The sequence below is a fragment of the Maylandia zebra genome, linkage group LG22 (genome assembly GCF_041146795.1).
Source record: "Maylandia zebra isolate NMK-2024a linkage group LG22, Mzebra_GT3a, whole genome shotgun sequence".
NCBI lineage: Eukaryota > Metazoa > Chordata > Actinopteri > Cichliformes > Cichlidae > Maylandia > Maylandia zebra.
This window is the reverse complement of record NC_135187.1, coordinates 10,480,987-10,504,352: the sequence shown is the minus strand read 5'-3', so window position 1 is coordinate 10,504,352 and position 23,366 is coordinate 10,480,987. Positions and strand designations below refer to the sequence as shown.

Here is a 23,366-nt window from a genome sequence, read left to right as displayed (position 1 = left end):
AAAAAAATAAAAACTTTATTCACAACCAGCTTTAATACAATACAATCCAGGACATAAATGAGGAACCCGAGAACAGGACGTCATCACAGCAACATTATTTTTCACATATATGCTGGATTTCAAAGCTGCAAAGTATATATTAAGATTAACAAATTTGCTCTCTGGAGTGTAAAATTTTATTAATTAAGCGAAAATTCTACTGACAGATTTAGAACATCATAAAACACCCAATATGAAACCACACAAAAGAAATACATTAAAAATGTTAATCTTATATGTGTTTAAATTGGTGTTTTTGTTTGTTTTGTTTTTGGATAAATTCAAGTTATACATAAAATCTTCTAAACTACTTAAAGGAAATAAACCAGAAAAATCATACGATATTCTAAACTGTTTTTCCCACCATTGCCATTGTATTGTATGCATGTATGACTCTTTTATTTAATAGTACACCTTGTTGAAAGGATGATGCTAAATGATCTTATGCCTACATGAACGTTTATACTCACTGCTCTGTTCCCTTTTGTACCTTATTGGATTCATACAGTACTAGTTGTCATATTTAAAATATAAGTATTAAAATTAATTAATTAATTGATTAAAAGCCGGATAAACAAAGAGCAAAGGCTCCGAATCAAAGAAACCTTCATGAGATTGTTCTTTTCTTACAAAGCGAAGACAACAGCACCCCCTACAGGTTGCTGCTGCAGAAACGAAATCGTCTCAATGAACATTTATTTTCATTATCCAAATATTAATTTATAGCTTATTTAAATTAGTACGTGTCCAATTAGATGTCGTATTTAAAAATATGATCAATCCTTTTCATTTAATTTCTTCCCTGCCTCACAGCAACATTTGCAACTCATTTTGTTTTACAGCATGTAAACACGAGCCAGCCTAATCATGTAAATATAAATAAATACTTTTATTTAACATTAAATTGTTAAAAAGAAAATGAAACCTCAAACACAGCAGGTGTTACCGTTTAACATCCAAGTCAGTTCAGCTGCAATTTAAACATAGAAAATAGTTTCTGTCTATTGTAACTGTGTTATAATGTTGAGTTCTTGCATCTGTTTCACTGAATACTGCATATTTCAGATTAAAGTTCACAGTGGAGATTAACCATCCGATCATCAAACAACCACAGACTGGATAAATGAGTCAGAGGTCGTCCATCATGGCCAGGAGCTCTTCTCCCTTGTTGTTGCTGGGTTTTTCGGGTTTCTCTTCTTCTTCTTCTTCTTCAAACTGTCCGGCAATGCGAGCCAACTCCGATGCCGCCTGCTCATCCTGAACCAAAAACTTGGATTAAGTTCATCACAGATGTTTTAAGAGAGACATGGCAGTCATAACAACAGTCCAGAGTGTAGCCAGACACTCACACTAACACACTTTTTTGCCAGATTTTCTGTTTATATTGTTAGGTTTGTTCACGTGCTCAGCAGTTGCCTTTTTTTTTTTTTTAAGTCAAACTAAACTGTTTTCTTGACTGTGGTTTAGTTTTAGTTCACTGAAATACCCCAGAAGAGTCTGCATGATCATACCTGCATTGCTTGAATATTTATCACTCCATACAAGGACTCCTCAGCACTAGCTGATGCTCCTCTGTGAAACAAGATAAAAAGGCCTTGATGAGGAAATTTATGTTAATGTAACAACAGGGAATTAAAATAGAAAAGAAGAACACCCACGCTTCCGCCTCCTCTTTGTCTGTGTTGAACAGGTTGATTCGAAAACCTGATTCGTCTTTGGGCTTGTTCTCTGCCTTCATGCTGCCCATCAGACGAGCCAGCAGGTTCAGCTCCTCCTTCGCCAGCGGGTTGGGAGAGCCGTCTGCCTGCAGCACGATGGAGGTGCAGAGGCAGGTTATAACAGAGCTGTGAAAATAGTATTTGCCCCTTTTCTGATCTTTTTCTATTTGTTATACTTATATGTTTCAGGTCATCAAACAAATTTTAATAATAGAGAACTAAATACAAGATGCAGTTTTTAAATTATATAATTTATTAATGGAAAAACGTTCTCCAGTGCTACCTGGCCCTCTGAAAACTCCCCCTAAACCCAATAACTGGTTGCATCGCTGCTGGCAGCAAGAACTACAATCAAGCGTTTTATTGAAAATGAGTCTTTCACATCCCTGTGGAGGAATTTTGGCCCAATCTTCCTTACAGAGATGTTTTTAATTCAGCCAAACTGGAGGGTTTTTAAGAAAGAACAGCCTGTTTAAGGTTCAGGGCAAGAAATGATAGCTGGAGATTCTCCTTCAGGTTTCTTTTAGTAGAAATCAGAATTCATGGTTCCACCAGTTTTTGCAAATCGTCCAGCAAACCTGCGTCAGACCATCACGCTGCCACCACCATGTCTGACTGTTGGCATGATGTTCCTTTTAATAAAATGCTGTTAGTTTTACACCAGATGTAACGGCATGCAAAGCTTAAAAAAATTCCAGCTTCTTTCTCATTATCAAGATGTTTTTGGCAAATGTGAGATGAGCCTGCGTATTCTTTTTGGTCAGTGGTGTTTTTCTCTCATGGATGCCACTTTGGTCCACTCTGAAACAAGTGAGCCCTGCAGTTCTTTAGATGTTGTTCTGGAGTCTTTTGCAACTAATGCGCTCCTGGGAAGCTTCACAACTGTTCCAAGTTTTCTCTATTTGTGGATAATGGTTCAGGAAAGGGAGGGGTGCAGTGGCAGCACAAGAGTTACTACAAGTTTTCAAACATTATTAATGTTAATATTGACTAATTAAACATTACACTGTCTAACCAGCCGTTTAATGTTGATATGGTGATAATATAAGCAGACACAAACATTCACAGTTACTGAGAAACACTATTATTATTATTTTTGACACTTCATTAATCTGATTACCATCTTCTCTTTGTACAGCAGTAGCACTGGGGTGTGGTTTTCTGGCTCAGCTGTAGAAGCCAGGAAACCACAGTAGTGTGGTTTGGGCACACCTGTCTTACACACCCAATTAAGCTCTTCTCTTATAGAAGGTATGAGGCTGTAGAGAGACACACAATGATGAGCCTACACCAGTGAGATGTTTTGAACAGCGGGGCAAGTGAGGTGAGTTTAAGTGTATATGCAAAAAGTGTGTCAATAAAGAGCTGCGTGTGCAAACCACAGGGAACGGGCCACTGCCATAACAGCATTAACGGCTTTTACTATGCATCAATGTCCAGGCAAGCAGGAATTTCTGGGGCTAATATACGAAGCCAACACAGAAGTACAAAACAAACTAAAGTTCCTTGAGTGGCCACTTGAGGCAAGCTGCAAAAATGAGTGAATCCCCGCAGACCTCCATTACAAAATATCCAAATTTACAGCATTTAAATGCATGTTCACAGCCTGGTATAAAAAGTGATTTGGAGGCACATGGACAGTTTCCCACTCTATAACAAATGTATGTTGGGTTCCTTTGGCGTAAGAAATATCTAAAAATATGTTAATATATCAAGCATATGTCTGTTTTTTTGGGTTTATTGCTGCAGCTAGATAACCTTAGCTAACTCGGTGCCCTACCATCTGATTCAAAAATTGTCACTTCTGGCTCCAAACAAACTAGGAAGCATCAGGTTAGTGGAGTGAGTGTGAAAGTGGTGCAACATTTTGAGCCCCTTGGTGCCACCTGAGCATCCTTTAAACACCACTATCAAAGGTAAATATCACCTTGTAGGAAAAAAGCTCCATATGATATGATTTGCTATTATTGCTTAAACATAATTTCATGGTTTCACAACAGCAAGAGCTCAGGTGTAGTTCAGGACAATATTAAGTTATATATATATATATATATATATATATATATATCACCAACCATAACTGTAAAATGAAATCTGTGACCTCCCTGACATGTTATTACCTTTACAGAGGGAGCCCTGGACGTGTGTGTCTCCTCTGGATGATCCACAGTGTACCTTTAAGTCATGAAACGCAGCAGTGTCACCCACAGGTTCAGTGTGTGTGTTCACCATGTAGTGTCCAGCAGCATATTTACATACATGTTCATGCCGAGTCTGATCACTCTGTTTCCATGCAGCTCGAAAGACCCCTCTCTGATGGAGCTGGTGTAACTCCCTCCAGAGGGGAACTCCCTTCGTCTCACTTCTCTGCCGCGACAGTCAAATATCCTTTGAAAACAGGAAACAGATGGCGACACTCTGGATTGTGGACACATTTTTTTTAAAGAAAATTGAAAGTTGGGATTGGTCAGCCTTTTGGCGGTGACTTCAGAGTTGCATCAGACCACCAGGCCACAGAGTGGCCACATCTAGTGCCGTTAATGAAGTGGCAGATGTTAAACCAGGTTCAGTGTATAAACATTGACAGTAGAAATTAATTCTGCTTATAATGTCTAAACTTGAATTAGAAGCAAATATGTGATAAAGACACTGAGAATCTGACAAACAATGGCAGACTCATTAATGACAGACATTAATAAAGTACTCGCATGTGTATTAGTTTGCATGAATGATGCTTACAGCACATGCTTTTAATCAGCACTTATGTAAAAATATCACATTGTAGAAGTAAAGGGATACGTGGTACAGAGGCAGGAGGTGCTTTTCTGATTCAACAAAGACAAACAAAGGTTAAATTTTGGTCTTTTCTGTGCTTGTTTTTCATTGTAAACAAAATAATCCAAAGAAATTAGTGAAAGACTGATGAAATGACTGCTTTGAATTCTTTTGATATGGTCACTTTGGCACACTTAAGACACATATGGGCCAAAGCACAGATCTGATACCGTTGTGGATGTTGTGGATATATTTGAAACAGGCAGTATGTGCAAAAATCCCCCAGAAATCTTACAACTGAAGAATGCATGTATACAAAATGTATTTCTGCTTAAAGGGGGCACATCTGAGCGCTTACTATCAGGGGAAGGATAAATGCGCTGGCGCTGCTGCATAGCTGACCTTTATTACTTTGCATAAAATGCTCTATTACATTGACAGTGACAGATATGACTGAGGACATATTTTTGATTTACATTTATGGATTCCTTGAAATTCATTTCAAAACTATATGTAAACCATCTGCACACACTGTAACCTACATACCTAATAAGCCCAGGAACATCAGTCCCATGAGGCACTGGGCCTGACGTCGTCAGGGCGAACCGTCCGTTGGGATTTTGGATCTGATCTTTTAGGAAAAGTGATACCTTAAAAAAAGAGAGAGCATTAATTGAAAGCAGAAAAATGAAATGTTTAATTTGATATTAATATGTTTGAGGAGGATGGGATTTCAAGCAGGGGACTCACACGAACGTGCATGTCTTGGAAAAATGTGAGGAGAGTCTGTCTGAGAAGCTGGAGTTCACCCTCTGATAAAGACGAGTATGCCTACATCAAAGAGAGACAATGGCTGCAGAGGATGCTTGCACCTTATAAATACAAGGTTTATATAACTTCAGTTATCTGAGTCATACCTCAATGATTTTCCTGTGTGTCTCATCGACTTGGTTCACGGCCATGGGAGTGTCTTTCACGAATTCCCTGATGGTGTCCATGTGATTGTATGAGATGAGCAGCAGGTCTTTTGGCCGCAGACAAAGGAAGACTTGATATTTGAAAGCCATGACCATTAGCTCATAAAGCTACAAGAACAAAAACACAAATCTACACCTTAAAAAATTAACAGAGCTGTAAAATGTTTACATTTTTTGTCATGTTATGTATTAATAAGATACCAGAACAATCTGACAATCAATTATCAATCAATATCTGAGAGAAAGCAATTTGTGTAGGACTTTCCGTGAGGTTAATGCACTTCAAACTGCTTCACATGACTAATATGACAGAGAAAGATGCAATTAAAACAATAACATTAAAAGCTAATAATAATAACAAAGAAATTATAAGACAAATCAAGAAAGTAACAAGTAAAAAATCATCTGACCCTCAATAAAAATTAAGAACTATCAGAAACAAATAATACAATTATAAAATATATGTTGAGTTACAGTCCTGTGAGAAACTAACTACAACCCACAATTCATTTGCTCGTTGAACTACCTTTAGAAGTAATAAGTAGTAACTGCTTGACTTCATCAGTCTCTCACATCGTTGTGGAGAAGTTTCAGCCCACTCTACTTTACAGTGTTGCTTCAGCTCAGTAAGGATTGTGGGAATTTGCTTGTGCACAGCAGTTCAGTCACCTGAGATTTAGACTTTGACTGGACCACTGCAACATTTTGATTCTTTTCTTTTGCAGATTTGCTGCTGTTCTTGGAATCATCGTTCTGTTTTATGACCAAATTTCAGCCAAGCTTTAGGTAATGGACAGATAGCTTCACATTTTACTCTAGAATACTTTGGTATACACAGAAGGTTGTGTTTGACTCGATGACTGCAAGCTGTCCAGGTCAAGCCCAAACGATTACCCGTCCACCACCGTGCTTAACAGTTGATGTCAGGTGTTTTGCTGGTATGCTGCGTTTGGCTTTCCCCAAATGTGGTGCTGTGGATTTTACCGAAACATCTCCACTTTGGCCTCATTCGTACACAGGACACTTTCCATCTTGTGGTTTATTCAGATACAGCTTTGCAAACCTGTGCTCTGCTGCCATGAATGATTTATAGAGAAGACGCTTTGTTTTGGCAACTCTTCTAAACAAACCACTTGTTCAGTCTTTTTCTAGTTGTGCTGTCATGAACTTTAAAATTTAACATGCCAATTGTTGGCTGTAAAGTCTGAGATGTAGCTCCTGGGTTTTCTGCACAGTCTGACTTCTGAGTGAATTTTCTAGGACATCTCATCCTGAGAAGATTGTGGCATTGTGTTAACACACACCTGAATGGTCCTGACCTGCAAAATGTTGTTTTCCAAATGCATTTAGTTAGACTTGACAAGTAGACATACTTGCTCACATTAAGTTTATGAAATGCATTTGATTAGCAGCACCTGGCTGCTACATACAGTATTCCCTATGGAAGCAGGAAGGTTTTACAGGACTGCTTTCTTTTTCACATGACTATAAGTCCCTAATGACTCGGGATGTGTATAAAATCATTGCTCCATTAAGTAAAGTAAATTTTATGGGTGCAGGTTTGACAGTCCTGCATTATAGGGAGAGGTAATGAGTAAACTGTGGAAGCTTATTTCCGAACTTCAAGGACTGAGTCATAGGTTTGAGATCAATGAATCGACTCTGTTTTTCCTGGTATTTTTTTCCAGTAAAGGGAAAAACTTTCATTGTGAACAAGGGGAAGATTTTTACTTTAAAAAGTTTTTCAGTTCACTTGCTGTTTATAATCTAGTGCTCCTGTTCCTGGTATTTGGTATTTACCCTGTCCATGCTGGCCGGGTTCAGTCTCATGATGGAGGCGTGCGCTAACCGAGTTAGCACCGTTTTCATTGTCCTGTGAGAATACAGCTGCTGAGGTTTGAGAAGTTCATCCATGAAGGCTTTACTGAACATGGTCCCAACGATGTCATTCATGACTGTGAAATGGAGAAGCAGCCAAACAGAAAGGTGGAGAATTTTGCTTTTGAATTGAAGCTACTTCTTTCTTAGTGCGGTCGATAAACACAGAGGTCATGAAAAAGGAAAAAAATGGTAATTTTTTTTTTTTTTTTTAAATGGTTGTTTACCATTGTTTTATGCATTTTTTTAAATTTATACAACTCCAAATATATATGGGAGACAGTCTAAATAAACTCACTGGCCACTTTGTTAAGTACACCTATTCAAATGAAGCTTAAGTATAAGTTAAGGAAAATCTGTATTAATTCATCTGCCTGAATTCCTTGGTGTTTGGGCTGATTGTCTATTCTTTACATCACTTCCTCTTACCCAACCTGTCAAACTGGTGACATCATTGCTCTAGTCCAATCATTTTCTTGTCCACCTTCTGTGAGCAAATAGCCTCATATGTGTTTTAACTCTGAGTGCTCTTTTTTCAGACTCTCATTCATGAATGGCAAATGGGCAGTATTTTGTATAGCACTTTACTTAGTCCCTAAGGACCCCAAAGCGCTTTACACTACATTCAGTCATCCACCCATTCACACACCCATTCACACACTAGTGATGGCAAGCTACATTGTAGCCACAGCTGGCCTGGGGCGCACTGACGGAGGCGAGGCTGCCGAACACTGGTGCCACTGGGCCCTCTGACCACTACCAGTAGGCAACGGGTGAAGTGTCTTGCCCAAGGACACAATGACCGAGACTGACTTAGCTGGGGCTCGAACCGGCAACCTTCCGATGACAAGACGAACTGCCAACTCTTGAGTCACGATCGCCCCTTATGCGCATAGATTGATCCTTGTGTCTAAGGTTCAGGTATACCAATCTCTTTTTATGGCTGCTTCCAGCTTTGTGCCATGTCTCAAAGCTAAAATCATGCCATACTTCACTTACTCAAATAGCCTCCACAGTCACCAGATCTCAATCAGATAGGGCACCTTTGGGATGTGGTGCAATGGCAGAGTCATATCGTGGATGCACAGCTGACAACTCTGCAGCTACTGTGTGATGCTATCATGTCAATATGGATGAGAATCTCCGAGGAATGTTTCCAGCACTTTGCTGAACCTGTGCCACAAAGAATTAACACAGTTCTGAAGACCAGAGTGCAAAAGTGTACCAAATAAAGTGGCTGGTGCACTGTATATACAAATTTGTGGTAGGTGTCTAGCTACTTGTCTGGCTCTGTGTGACAATTTCACATGTGTTTTCAAGAAAATTATATATTTTCTGACTTGTTAAGAGAGCTCAGAGATGCTGGAGGAGCTGACTAAAGAACATTACGCTCAAGTAATACCTCTTTTCCTGTCATTTTCTGACCACACTCCTGCAGCCATGTTGGGTTTCCAACAAAAGAAGAAAGAAAAAGAAGGAAAGCAGATTTGTAATTTGGGTAGTTATGCATCTGACATAAGAAAAGCACTTTTTTTAAAGTTTATAAATTGGCATCAGACTGCTACAGCTTGACACAAACTGGGAAGACACATCTACAAAGATGTCAGCTGCCTCTACCTTTCTCTGAATTGTCCTCTGAGGTGTTGTGAGCTCGCAGGCGTTGGTCCAGTATGTAAAGCATCTCTCCACCCAGATTAATGAAAACCAGGGGGAGAGTTCTCATAGACATCTTGCAAAGTCAAAAGAAAAGGAGGATTAGCTCCTTAGCACAAAGCTGTCGCAGAGGTAGGCGTCAGAAGGAGAAAAATCCTTTGCAGCTGAAAAAAACTCTGCTCATTTCCACCCAGTTAACTGATTGTTCCTCTTGTGGATTGCCACTGTTAAGTGAAATGTTCATGCTAGGTCTTATCTGATCATTCTTCTGCTCACTAAGATGTAACAGGTGGCCAACAAGAGGATAAGGAGTGTACAGACAGAAGCTTATTGGACAGGATAAGGATGACGTTACAGCACATTACAACCAAACACAGAAGGTAAATGGGTATGCCATGTGCAAGATTAAACAGACTAACTAACTAACCCTTTATAAGCAGGTTACATTTAAAGGGCTATTCAGTGAACCAAAGTCCAAAAGTGCTAAAAGAACATATGTGTACGTGTAATTGTTAAATTTTATTCTACACTCTCCTGTGGAGACTTTCCACCACATCTTTTAACCTTCCAGCTTGGATTTGCTCCCATTCAACCAAGAGAATGAGTGCGGTTGGCAACTAATGTTGAGAGATGAGGCCTCTCTTCATTGCAAAGCTCTCAAAACCTCATGTAGACAAGTCTCCCCCAGCACCAAACATGGAAACAAAACATGTTTGTAAACAGTAATGATAAAGCTTTACCAGTCTTTAATTGTATCTTTTTACCTCATCATTTAGGTGTGTAGCATAGTCAGCTTAGCATGATAACTAGCCTTAGCTAGCTTAGCGTATTTGATCTGGGACATCTTGTACATTCCTTGTACAAAAATCTAGTTCCCCCCGTTATTTCTTTATATTTTACTTCAAGTGAGCCACAGTTTCTTGTAATTTTTTAAAGAAGTCTTGAGAAATAGTTCTCCTGACTTTCTGAAGCTTTTCTTTTGGACATTGGCTGTTTTTTCACTCATTTTTATACCCACGGTGCACTTATGTGTATCTGCACTGACCACAAGCTGAAGTGGAAGATCAACACATAGGTTGTGTACAAAAAGGAGATGAGCAGGCTCTATTTCCACAGTATTCTGAGTTTTATTCACATTCTGAGGCAGATGATTCATCCACAAAAGCATCGTGCTCTATACTCCTCCTGCTGCTCATCACTAATACATCCAAAAGAGTAACACAAGAATTTCTCTCCTTCCCTCTCCTACACTACTCTAAATAAAAGATAAGAGAGCAGAAACATGCAAATCAAAGTTTATCTTCATGTTCACTTTACCAGCAGCTCACTTAAGTGCACACCATTGTCTATTGTTACAGTCATGTCTGCAGCTAACAGCTTTTTAAGTTTTTGTGAATTATTTCCCTGCTGAAACAATAATTTAAACACATTTTGGAAAGAAATTTGGAACTCAACTGACAAGCCTAAAACCTTATTATGGAGTTCTATCATTTCCTCTGGTTTTTCTCTATGTAAGTAAAACATAAAATTATAAATTGTGCTGTGTTTTTAATAGTTCAAACTAGTGTTACTTTTAAGACTAATTTGTTGTGATTGCAAAAACATATATAAATAGCAAATATTGCTAATATGCCTTAGTTTGGGGGGGGGGTTCTGAATGAAAAAGAATTAACAGAGTAAAAATGTCTTCCTCTCATCAGAATAACCTGCTCAAGTTCACAGTCAGCTTTCAATGAAAACCCAGTCCTGAGTCAAAGCTCTTATAACCGGGAGTGGATGAAGTCTATACCTGAAGAGACCCCACTATCTGCTATCGCTATCCCTGGAACACATGAAAGCTTAACATTGTACAAAGGACTATTTGCAAGTTATTTGCAAAGTCAAGTTTGGAATTTGAAAGACCAACTTAATGTAGGAGTACGATATTTTGACTTGCATTCTAGAAATTGGATTCCTAAAAAAACCATTTATGTTGGGAATAGTCACTGGTTGATTGGGAAAGAAATTCCCTTAGGTGAAGTTCTTAGAGATATTCTTGATTTTTTAGAAAACCACAGGAATGAGACTGTGATTCTAAAAGTGACATTCCATAAGTTAGTTTTTCATAATAACAAGGATGCTGAAGACTTGATGAAGACAATAATTGACAAGTTCCGAAGTAAAATATGGACAAATACACTAGCACCAAAAATGAAGGATGCAAGGGGTAAGATTGTTTTTCTCAAGACTGATGTGTTTCGAGCTGGAACAGAAAGCCATGACTCACATTTCTTTGAACATAATAGGCTCACAAATGTGGAAAAAAAAATAAAGAATATCAAGTCAAACCTCTGTGAACGTCACATTATGGTGACTGGCACGTCAGCATCAACTACTGAGAAACCAATAAAACTGGCTCAAAAAGTTAACGAACAGCTTTACAACTTTCTGAAGCAACACAATACCAGTTCAGAAAATCATGGTTGCTTAGGTGTCATAAGTATGGACTTCCCCAGTGCTGAAATTATTAAAATAATCACTGAGCTCAAACCATGTAAATGTGGACACGGAGATGGAACAGGACAGTCTGGAAAGAAGGGACCAGCACCTGTACCAACAACTAAACTGACAACGTCACCTGTAACCACAACTTCACCTGAACCAACAACTAGAATAATAATCATACCCAGACCTTCACCTGAACCAACACCAGGACCTACAATTTCACCTGAACCCACAGCTTCACCTGAACCATCAACTTCACCTGAAGCAACAGCTTCACCTGAACCAACAGCTTCACCTGAACCCACAACTTCACCTGAACCAACAGCTTCACCTGAACCAACAGCTTCACCCGAACCAACAACTTCACCTGAACCAACAACTTCACCCGAACCAAGAGCTTCACCTGAACCAAGAGCGTCACATGAACCAACAACTTCACCTGAACCCACAACTTCACCCGAACCAAGAGCTTCACTTGAACCAACAGCTTCACTTGAACCAAGAGCTTCACCTGAACCAACAGCTTCACCTGAGCCAACACCTTCACCTGAACCATCAACTTCACCTGAACCATCAACTTCACCTGAGCCAACACCTTCACCTGAACCATCAACTTCACCTGAACCAACAGCTTCACCTGAACTAACAACTTCACCTGAACCAACAGCTTCACCTGAGCCAACACCTTCACCTGAACCATCAACTTCACCTGAACCATCAACTTCACCTGAACCAACAGCTTCACCTGAGCCAACACCTTCACCTGAACCATCAACTTCACCTGAACCAACAGCTTCACCTGAACTAACAACTTCACCTGAACCAACAGCTTCACCGGAACCATCAACTTCACCTGAACCATCAACTTCACCTGAACCCACAACTTCACCCGAACCAACAGTTTCACCTGAACTAACAACTTCACCTGAACCTACAGCTTCACCCGAACCAACAGCTTCACCTGAACTAACAGCTTCACCTGAACCTACAGCTTCACCCGAACCATCAACTTCATCTGAACCTACAGCTTCACCCGAACTAACAGCTTCACCCGAACCAACAGCTTCACCCGAACCAACAACTTCACCTGAACCAACAACTTCACCCGAACCAACAGCTTCACCTGAACCAACAACTTCACCCGAACCAACAACTTCACTTGAACCAACAACTTCACCCGAACCAACAACTTCACCTGAACCAACAACTTCACCCGAACCAACAACTTCACCTGAACTAACAGCTTCACCCGAACCAACAGCTTCACCCGAACCAACAACTTCACCTGAACCAACAACTTCACCCGAACCAACAACTTCACCTGAACTAACAGCTTCACCCGAACCAACAGCTTCACCCGAACCAACAACTTCACCTGAACCAACAACTTCACCCGAACCAACAACTTCACCTGAACTAACAGCTTCACCCGAACCAACAGCTTCACCCGAACCAACAACTTCACCTGAACCAACAACTTCACCCGAACCAACAACTTCACCTGAACCAACAACTTCACCCGAACCAAGAGCTTCACCTGAACCAAGAGCGTCACATGAACCAACAACTTCACCTGAACCCACAACTTCACCCGAACCAACAGCTTCACTTGAACCAACAGCTTCACTTGAACCAAGAGCTTCACCTGAACCAACAGCTTCACCTGAACCAACAGCTTCACCTGAACCCACAACTTCACCCGAACCAAGAGCTTCACTTGAACCAACAGCTTCAGCTGAATCAAAAAAAATGGGACCAACACATTATTCTGTGCTTCCTGAACCAGTAATTGATTCACATCCTGTTGTTCCCCCTGTCACACAGCGTAAGAAAGAGCACAAATTAGATACACACTGGAGAAGGCGCAAGTGCTTCAGAGGATAAGTGGAGTAATAAATGTAACAATAAAAGTAATACTTAAGTAATAATTATTTGTAACTAGAAAGTGCATTTTCTGAAGAAACTGCAGTGTGAATGCTTGAATCTGAATGTATGCACTGAAATGAATTAATTGCTGAATTTAAGTTATAAATTTTGAATGAGATGAAAAATACAGAAATTTTCACCTGAAAACAAAAGTGCTGAACTGCTAAAAGCTGATATCCACACAGAAGAAGTTGGAAAATAGCTGAAAATGTTTTAAATGTAAATTAGAAAAACCTAAGTAATGAGAAAAGAAAATTTAGAGTCAGAAAACATCTGAATGAATATTAAAAGTTCATATTCTTCTAATTGAAATGAACTTAAAAGATGAACAAACATTCTGCAGAAAATACAAACTTTAATATACAGCATGATGTTTTTCAGACATATACACATGTGTATATCATGTTTAATAGTATTACATACATCAATTTGTTTTGTATGTCATAGAAAATAACATAAAAATCTTAAGTCATATTTTACAGCTTCTTTCTGAAAAGGACTGGTAGAATAAAGAAAAATAACAAAATTAAATAACTAAATAAAAAATAATGAGCAACATATGAAATACATGAAAATTCAACTTTTAAAACCACAATCCTGAACCTTTAAATTGTGTTGGTTTCTTAGAACATGGCTGAACAGCTTTTTCTATCGGTCTACTTAATCTTCTGATCTGTCTACACATCTTTTTATTACTCATTCTTTTTTATGTTTTAATGTAAACAGAGTCCACACAGTGGTAAAAGAGAACTGTATAGAGATTTGTAAGTAAACTCAAATGAAAGCCTAAGGTGGTGACACAGTTTAACACATGCAAATAATCAAATAAACACATTAGTCCTTTTTGTGAACATGGATAAATAAGTATCAATACAGCATTGTTCAGCCATGCCACTAAATGCTTTTTTACACATTGTTTTAACCTGGGCTCAGACACAAAGTCCCAAATTTAGTTAGTCCCTGACTTTGAGTTGTGGTTATGACTAATTATTATACACAAGGCTTTATCTATCTAAACTCTAAGGACACAAATATGAAAAAACCTATACTTACCAGCTGATACCCCACACTACACACTAGGTGTGCCATGTGACCTGAAACTTTGGTACAAAATCATCATAATCATTCTGTTAACACTGTTTTTTAACACTGTTTGTGTTGCTGTTCAGCAGTTTAAAATGTTTTAGATTGGATTACATGGAATGAATTTGAATTTTCTTGGGGGTTTTTGTATGTGTTTCGTTCTCAGCAGATTTTTTCTTCCATACTGTTGAATTCCAGTTACCACATTTCTGGTCATATGACATCCCAAGTGCCCACTTAAAAAAATCCCCACAGTTAATTCAACATTAAAACAAAATAAAAAAAATGTTAAATAAATAAAGGTTTGCTCTGTGATGAAATATTAAATAAGCATACATTGTACAGAGCACTAACAATGAAAACAATCCTTTAGCCTGTTGATCAGAGAGAGGCAGTCATTATGTCCATTTAAAACCTGTAATCACAGAGCACAATGTTTCTGTGAAACTATGAAGTCCCATATGATCCTCATCACGTCCAGTGACTTCAGAGTGGATCCTCCCTGTCATCCGGCCAGTGTTTGATGTGTGGCAAGCAGCACAGAAGCAGGATAGCTGAGGACTTTAAAAGAAGAGCAGAAAACGGGAACATATGTAGTTGTAAATGTAAATATCAGTGATACTTGTCTTGTCAAAGGGAATAAAATAATGAAAATGTTAACTTACACACTCATTTAGAGAGGATCTTGACACTGCACAGAGGAGGCACAGTCAGTCTGACAATGATGGTGATCTCCAGGGATGTTTTCCTGCAGCAACATTCCTGCCAACTGGCCGTATGATCCAGAGTAGTTGGTTTGTAATGAACAGAAAGGTGTATATGTTAGGTAGTGTGCACTCAGAGCTGGTCCTAAGAAACAAACACATCCTGTAATAAACTGAATACCTGTAGTAGTGCTGCTGCAAATATGAAGCCCTTCTATCATGAGTGGTTTCAAAGAAGGTGTTTTGGAGGCTCGGTCACAGAAACTGTGCAGTCTGTTCAGTCCTGAGTGTCTCAGCTCTGATGGGGATGGATCACAGAGGGAAACACCTGAGTACAGACATTACAATACACTCTAACACTCCTAAGGTCAAGTGAAAACACAATTTAAACACTTCACAAAGAATGAATACATGTTTTCATGGAAATAATGTCATTAACCCTTTTTGTTGTGAGTAAATCTCACCGACTGCTTGTGGGACAAGCTAGAAGGAGGACTTATCACAGAATGTCTCCTGTGCTCCAGATGTGAAGTCTCACGCTCTGATCGTACGGCGATGAAGATGGTGATGATGAAGCCTCTCTGATCTGTGGCATTACAGTTTCTAGCTGCTATGTGCTTCACACTGTTGGATCTTACATGTGAAGCTTGGAGAAGACACAGGAGGACTGTGTCTCTCTTAAAAAAGAAAAAAGGAAACCTAACACCCCCCCCCCCCCTCAGCTCCCACCGTAAACCCCCCCCCCCCCCCCCCCCCCCCCCACTCAACTCCCCAACCTCACACCATCCAATGTCTATACAAATGTAGGGTATCAGCTGGTAACAGAAAGCAAGTGTTACATATGTACTACTTATGTAACACTGCTGAAACATTTCTGGCCAGAAATGTGCAGTTATCAACCCAGACCCACCCTGATGATTGCACTGGCCGAAACATGATAAAAGCTCATAAAAATGTATGTTTCATCGAAAGATTTGTCCAAAAATATAATCGTATACTTTTGAAAAAGTTTAAAGTTTATAACAAACCAAAATAATAACATTTTTGTAAATAGTATTTCAAAATAGAGGCACACATAAAGTGGCTTAACTGTCATTATTGCTGTAATTAGGTTTGTTTGTTTGTTTGTTTGTTTGTTTGTTTGTTTAAAAAGCAACCTTTAGTCATTGTTGTTCTCTCAGAAACAATGAAGAAGCTGTTGAACATTTATGTGTTGTGTAGGCAATCCTCTGGTCCACCCTCCCTCCCTCCCAGCCACAGTGAGACTGGGGCAGCCTGGCAGGATGTTGAAGCCTGGCTGCAGAGAGGATATGCCTACACTATTCATTTTAAACTGCTATATTTGATTTTTCTGACATTTATAGGTTACTGTTAGTGAATTTTAGATTTTCTGTGATAAATAAAATTGTCATCTTTTACTGATATCATTACTTAATTCATGTAATTGTATTTTATGTAAACAATTCAACCATTATACTGCAATGCAGAGCGTCAACTTTTAAATATCGCTCTACTTTCTTAAGTCATTCAAAAATATAGAAATTACTTACTGTATTCAAAGATCTAGATCATGAATCATCACAGGACAATACACAGTATACTGGGTCATGGTAACTATGGTAGGTCTTCATGACTCCAGAATGGAGACATCGATCTGACTGAGAAATGAAAATTAGGTCAAGCAGTGTGTTCTTCTCTGTGGTAGGGGCAGTGATGACCTGTGCGTATCCCCTAGACTCAAACAGCTCCAGGATTGGTTTGTTTGCACTGGATAAAACATTCTCATTAAAATCACCACAAACTATGATGGGATGACAGTCCATGATCTCCAATGAGTCTAATAGGCTTACCAGGTTTTTCAGGAATGGCCTCAGAGTGTAGTCTGGAGGTCTGTATACAACTGCAATCAGAGCACTGACTGGTGCTTCAACCTTTAAAGCCAGAAATTCAAGGTCAGTTACATTATGGATGTACTGTTTTTCATGCACTTGAATGTCACTTTTCACATAAACAGCAACTCCACCACCACTTCTGTTTGCCATCTGGGGAAAGTTTGTGTAGGACAGGTGTCTGTTGCGTTTGAACAAATTGTAATTTTCCAAGTGGAGACTCTCTGCGACAAAAGAGCCCCGCAGGTGTGTTTCTGTTAGGCACAAAACATCTGCTAGACACAATTCATGGTGACTTTTGATGTCATTAATGTGAGCTGGCAGTCCCTCTGTATTATGATGAACAATGGTGAAAACCTCTGACCTGCTCAGTGTTTGCCTCACGTGTAGAAGAGGCATCATGTCATCAAGGTTGGCTTGTCTCATGTTCTCAAGCGCTGCAGTGATTTCTGGGTTGGTGAATATTTTTTTCTCCTCCATATCAAGAAGATACAGTCCACTGAGAGACGTCACTCTACTGACAGCTACGTAGGCCATGCCGGGCTCAAAAATGCTCTTAAGAGAGACAACAGCTGATGTAGTTGTCATACCCTGTACCTTATGTATTGTACATGCAAAGGCCAGCTTCACTGGGAACTGTCTTCGTACCACTCCTTTCTGCTTCAGATTCTCCTCTGCTCTCTCAATGTACACCATGTCGTCTGCTGGTGTGCGGTTATTCTTTCCAGATGTCTCATTATCCATTTTAAGTCCAAGCTTGATGATGTGTTGGTCGTTTTCAGAGTGAACTACTCTAAGTAGTATTCCAAAAGCTCCATTAACCAAACCATTTTGTATGTCAATGTTTCTGGTGAGCATGACACGAGCTCCTTCTGCAACTTTCAGTGTGTCTGGTAACTCGTTTTTACCTCCTTTCAATGGTCTGTCTTGAAGTGCCATTCTGCCAGTTCTAGGATCTTTTCTATAATCATCTGCATGGATGTCAATGATATGAGTGTGGAGCAGAGCCAGTGTTGCAGAGTTGTGTGCATCCACTTCTTTATTAGTTGCAAAAATGTGCAACGCATCAGTTGGACAAAGGGCTGGTTCAGTTATGGCCTGTGACAACAAATTTCTATCTGCTTCGCAAAGCTCATCCAACTTTCCTTTCACACGAATTCTGTTCAGCATCTCTGCAAAGACAACATCATCTTTCTGACGCATAATCTCAGTCAGAGTGATCATCTGAAAATGCTCCCGCCACAGGTCGATCTCAGACGGGTCGTGCACACAGAGAGGTTTAGACTGTCGCACTGGGGGTAGCTGATAGAAGTCTCCGACAGCAATGACTGACATGCCTCCAAAGGGTCTCCGAGTCCCTTTGATCTGTTTGAGTCTTGCATCTACATATGCAAAGAGATGTCTTGACACCATAGACACTTCGTCAATGACGATTATTTCAGCATTCAAAAGTTCTGATCTGACTTCATCCAGCTGATTGCCAAGTCCCTGAATGGGAGGTTTTAAGCTTCTAGGCAGCTTGAGAAGAGAATGCAGTGTTGTTCCAGAAATGTTAAAAGCTGCAGTCCCAGTGAAAGCAGTTAACAGGACAGTGGGTTTTGATATGTCAACGTCGTCTGCATATCTGGGCACTTTGCTCAGTATCTTAGATGCTTCTGAGTAGATGCATTTGATAAGATGTGATTTTCCTGTTCCAGCACCACCATTAATATAAAAGAAAAACTGCTCTGGATTTAGAGCACAGACTCTTTTAATGCACCAGTCTCTAACTGCATAAAATATGCAGGCTTGCTTCTTGTTCAGATTCTGAAACATCTGACGTAACAATGTGGGATCAATAGCAGGGGGTTCCCTGATGGCTCTGACTTCTGTTGAAGCATCAGCCTGACGGCTGTAGTCGGGCACATCTTCCTGTTCATTTTCATTGTCTCGCTCTCTTTCTTGTTCGACAAGTGGCAACCTTACGAGATCTGATTCAGGTGCCAGATTACACCATTCGTCAGTCACACCTCTGTTCTGCTCATATTCCTCAACAGCGCTCTCGATCTCCTCACTGTTTTTCTCATATTTTTCTCTGTTTCTTTTGACAATGTGTTGCACGTACTCAAGATGGTCAGTACCTGGTAGCTGTACACAGCCAGCACCATAGAAAGCCTGATAGGTTGGCAACGATGGTGTTTTCAGTTCGTGGTCTGAACGATGAGGAAGGTACAGTTTAAGCAGTCTTCCGTAATATTGCTCTGGATGTTTTTCTTGTGAGCAGCGGTGAAATCTGATGATAGCAGGCTTATTGTTTTTGCGCCTTTGCACAAACCCCATCTCATTGAGAAGGGGCAAAACATCTTTACCTTTTTTCTGTTGGCCATAGACAATCCTGCAAGTAGCAGCAAAGTCTGCCATGCACATCTCCTCATACTCTGGTGTTTCAGGTCTGGCTTTGTATTTGTCATTCAAAGATGTCATCCAAACATTGGAAGACTCAGGTGTTGTGTTGTCCAGAACTGACAGGGGACGACTCATTTTCACAGGATTATCATCAGTTGGAATGAATATTACAGCACGTGAGCATTGCTTCATGTGAAGACCACATGCACGAGCAACACACTCCTGTGCACTGATCTCTCGCTTCTTTGAATATGCCTGCATGACGGCTCTCATTTCATCGCACTCATTTACACTGTCCTTATGGGAGTTCTCAATGACAGTTTTCAGGTACTCAGATAGCCCGCCCTCTTTTTTTGATATATATTTCATTAAATAATTTGCAGCACCAAAAGCATCTAAAACAAAGCTTATGTCGATATTACTGTTCCAGGCTTCAAGCAGATGTGGATTATAGCCGTTTATCCAAGAGTCTTTTGGATCACGCTTTAGTATGATCGTACTCCTCATGTTCATTTTATTCAGGTATCTCTCATATTCTGCATGTGTCAACTTGCATCTTTCCAAGAGCTGCTCTAAACTCATGGAAGCAGTTTCAGGTTCATTCAGCAGCTGGTTCAGTGGTCTGAGCTTGTTCTTTGCCGTTTCTACTTCCAGTGCATCATCCTCACTGGGTCTTGTGATCATTGTCTCATTGCAGGGTGGTTTGGGAAAACCAAAACGGCACCCGGAGCTTAAACTCCTAAAGCACGTCTTTGTGTGGTTCTTACTGTGTTTTTGCACTTCTGTTACTTTTTTGTACAGTTCAGGTTGTTTATGTGGATCAGGCAGCTGAGCTGTGATGTATTTGTTTATAAAATCAAGAACAGTTTGCTCATCATCCTCCTCAAACACAGGAGCACCTTCTACCCACAGGAGGCAGTGTATGTGTGGGCTTCCTCTGTGCTGAAACTCAACTCTGTAAAAGTAGTCAATGACTTTGCCAAGTGGCTCTGCGGGAGATAAGAGTAAATCTCTGAATAATGCTTCAACTCTCTTGTCAAACATGCGCATTGTTGTGACAGGATTGCTTCTCAGGATGTCACACTTTGCTGACCAGTCGAGTCCTTCAAAATTCACTTGTTCACCTTGCTGCCTTGTTATTGCCTCGATCACTTCAGGCCAGCGCATTTCAGCAGCTGAAAATGTGCAAAAGAACGTGGGAGTTCCCAACTGTCTGATCATGGCAAAAAGATCTCTTGTTGTTTTCTCCCAATAGGCTGGGGTTCCTCTCAGAGGCTGCATGAATCTCACTGCATCTTTATTTCGCACCAGTTTCTCCACCTCATGTTTATCTTGTAACATGCCTGAGGTTATTTTTCTACCATCTCTGGTCAGAGGCTTTGCCTTCCTTAACTGTACTGTCATGCTGGATGTAGCCAAGTGTATTTCAGTCACAAACTGTGCAAAGAATAAATAGTTTGTGTCTTTGGCAAAACGATCATCAATGCAGAAAAGTCTTGATTTGAAATACCCACTGGGGGATACTTTGATCAGCCTTCTTTCATCAAGTGTGTTTTGGCCTGTAGGAAACTGCACAGGGAAGGCCATGGCCTCCAGTTTAGGTGTTTTGAAAAAACTTATTGGATTGTTTCTCTCTGCAGGAGCAACAGAGTAGATTCCTTCACTGAAACATAATATCTCCTCAGCCACATCAGGGGGCTGCAAACAGGACTCGAGTGCAAAACCACCATTAGTCAGTCCATCTTCTTGCTCTGAATCATCTCTCATCTGTTCATGTGATTGTTCACCATCACAGGGTAACATGTCAATATCCTGTTCATTTTTATTTTGTGCTTCACTCAGTGCATTTTTCTCACAGCTGTCAATTTCCATTAAATCAGCCTCATCATAATCGTCCTCATTCATGTTTTCATCATCATCATCATCTTCATCAGGAAGTGTTGGGTCACACAGCTCAGGATCATCTCTGATGCTCACATCCTTATACTGTGGATGAATCTGCTTGAGTTTATGCAGTGCTTGCACAAGTTTAGACCAGCTTACAGTCTGAAACAGCTGATGACCTTTGTAAGACAAGCGTCTCTTCAGTTTTACTCTCATGATCTGAGAATTAATTCTTAATCGAGGCAACGCTTCAACAGTTTCCTGTACCTCTGATGGGACACAGACCACATTTCCTCTAATTGCTCTTTGTCTGCCTTTGGGAAGAGGAATGATCTTGGCAAATGGTATGCACTTGGCTATGAGATGTCTCTCCAGTATGTTGAGATCAGACAGTTCAGGTGGAGTATCAGCAAGATCCAGTTTATTGGCAACAGCAAGCGCTGGCATGGATCCATTTTTAAGATGATTGTGGCAGGTGTGACAAATCCACTCTCTCTTTCTCTCATCGGGAACATTGCACTGCTCATTTCTGCAGTTTTCATCACAAACATGAACAAATCTTCCAGTCAAACATGTTGCAACTACATGTGGGTTTTTGACATACTTTGACCTTGTGCAGGGTCGCACTTGGTTTGGAAATGAAGCCTTGAAGCATACAGTACATGGGTATGATGGTCCAGCTTTGATTTGTGATTTGAACACAGATATGGCCTCGTTGATCACACTGTTGTCACTCTCTTGGGTTTGTCTGTTCACCCATCTGTATTTCCTTTTTATTTTCATTGCACATCTCATGTTGTGCATAATCCTGAATGCAAGATTACTTTGATACCTGTCTCGCATTAGTTGTTTCATTAGTTGTCTGTGTCTTACTCTGAATGCGTTATCACGTGCATAACGCTGAGTCACTCGAGATCTCTGTCTCTCTCTGAATTCAGGGTTTTCTTGATACCTTTTAGTTATATAGTTTTTTTGTTTTTGTCTAAATTCAGCATTGTCACAGTAGCGTCTTTTAATATATTGTTGTTGTTTCTTTCTAACTGTAGCATTCTCAGAAAAACGTTTTTTAACATATTGTTTTTGTTTCTTTCTGAATTCATCATTTTCACAGTAACGTCTTCTAATATATTGCTGTTGTTTCTGTCTGAATTCATCATTTTCACAGTAACGTCTTCTAATATATTGCTGTTGTTTCTGTCTGAATTCATCATTTTCACAGTAACGTCTTCTAATATATTGCTGTTGTTTCTGTCTGAATTCATCATTTTCACAGTAACGTCTTCTAATATATTGCTGTTGTTTCTGTCTGAATTCATCATTTTCACAGTAACGTCTTTTCATATACTGTTGTTGTTTTTGTCTAACTTCAGGATTGTTTTTATATGTCTCGCTTGTGCAAGATTTTTTCTTTTCTTTGTAATCTTTATTTGAAGCATACTTTTGTCGTTCTTTCCTTTTTTGGTTTTCTTTTCTCTGATTTCTGGGTTTCTCTGATGCCATTAATCTTCTTTTCCTTTTTTGCCTTTGTTGTTTATTAACTTTTTTCACTTTTTGTAAAACTATATCAGAAAGGTCACAGGCAGCAACATTTGTTATGGCAGCATTTGATTGACATGAAAAAGCATCACTTGATGGAAGGAAACTTAATTCACTGCATAGTTCTTCAGTTGGTATATTAGGAGGTTCATTCTGATCTTCATATGATGTGAACTGAGTCATGTGGACTTCTTTTTGTTTCACCAGTGGCGTACAAATGGACATTTGACAAAAGATATTTTCAGTCGGATCAGTGGTTGTGTTTCTCCTTGGAGTAGAGGGGTTTGCTTCATCAACAGTTGTATCAGAGTGAGTAGGTGCCACAGCAGTGGCAGCTGTTGGTCTGCAGACTGTGTCTGTGATAGTATCACTCAGGTTGACTGTGCTCATACTGTAGAACTGCACAGGCTTCAGTTCATAGTTACAAGAGGGTGA

At 39.8% G+C, this 23,366-nt stretch overlaps 1 protein-coding gene and 2 long non-coding RNA genes across 3 annotated transcripts; 1 reads left to right on the top strand and 2 right to left on the bottom strand.

Moving 5' to 3' along the window:
• Positions 1-72: 72 nt before the first annotated feature.
• On the bottom strand, positions 73-9,309 carry oscp1a (organic solute carrier partner 1a). Its single transcript, XM_004548891.3, has 11 exons — positions 9,005-9,309; positions 8,790-8,819; positions 7,310-7,464; positions 5,450-5,617; positions 5,283-5,363; positions 5,079-5,182; positions 4,017-4,145; positions 3,878-3,932; positions 1,698-1,843; positions 1,551-1,611; positions 73-1,296 (listed from the first exon to the last, which is right to left on the bottom strand). Exons 1-11 carry the CDS (start codon positions 9,114-9,116, stop codon positions 1,168-1,170), a joined length of 1,170 nt encoding a protein of 389 aa, XP_004548948.3. The 5' UTR covers positions 9,117-9,309; the 3' UTR covers positions 73-1,167.
• On the top strand, positions 2,235-4,120 carry LOC143414558 (uncharacterized). Its single transcript, XR_013095187.1, has 3 exons — positions 2,235-3,081; positions 3,886-3,967; positions 4,055-4,120. It is a non-coding gene; the product is annotated as an uncharacterized LOC143414558 (long non-coding RNA).
• A 4,920-nt stretch (positions 9,310-14,229) lies between the features above and the next one.
• LOC143414566 (uncharacterized) lies at positions 14,230-15,920 on the bottom strand. The gene is made up of 3 exons (XR_013095202.1): positions 15,419-15,920; positions 15,199-15,302; positions 14,230-15,094 (listed from the first exon to the last, which is right to left on the bottom strand). It is a non-coding gene; the product is annotated as an uncharacterized LOC143414566 (long non-coding RNA).
• Between the last annotated feature and the right edge of the window lie 7,446 nt (positions 15,921-23,366).

Excerpts from the sequence above, each read along its gene's own strand:
- oscp1a (XM_004548891.3), bottom strand. The coding sequence starts at position 9,116 with ATGTCTATGAGAACTCTCCCCCTGGTTTTCATTAATCTGGGTGGAGAG. Across the intron at positions 8,820-9,004 it reads AGAGGACAATTCAGAGAAAG|GAGTGTGGTCAGAAAATGAC; the intron begins GTAGAGGCAGCT and ends ACATGGCTGCAG. Across the intron at positions 4,146-5,078 it reads GATGTTCCTGGGCTTATTAG|GATATTTGACTGTCGCGGCA; the intron begins GTATGTAGGTTA and ends CTGTTTTCAAAG.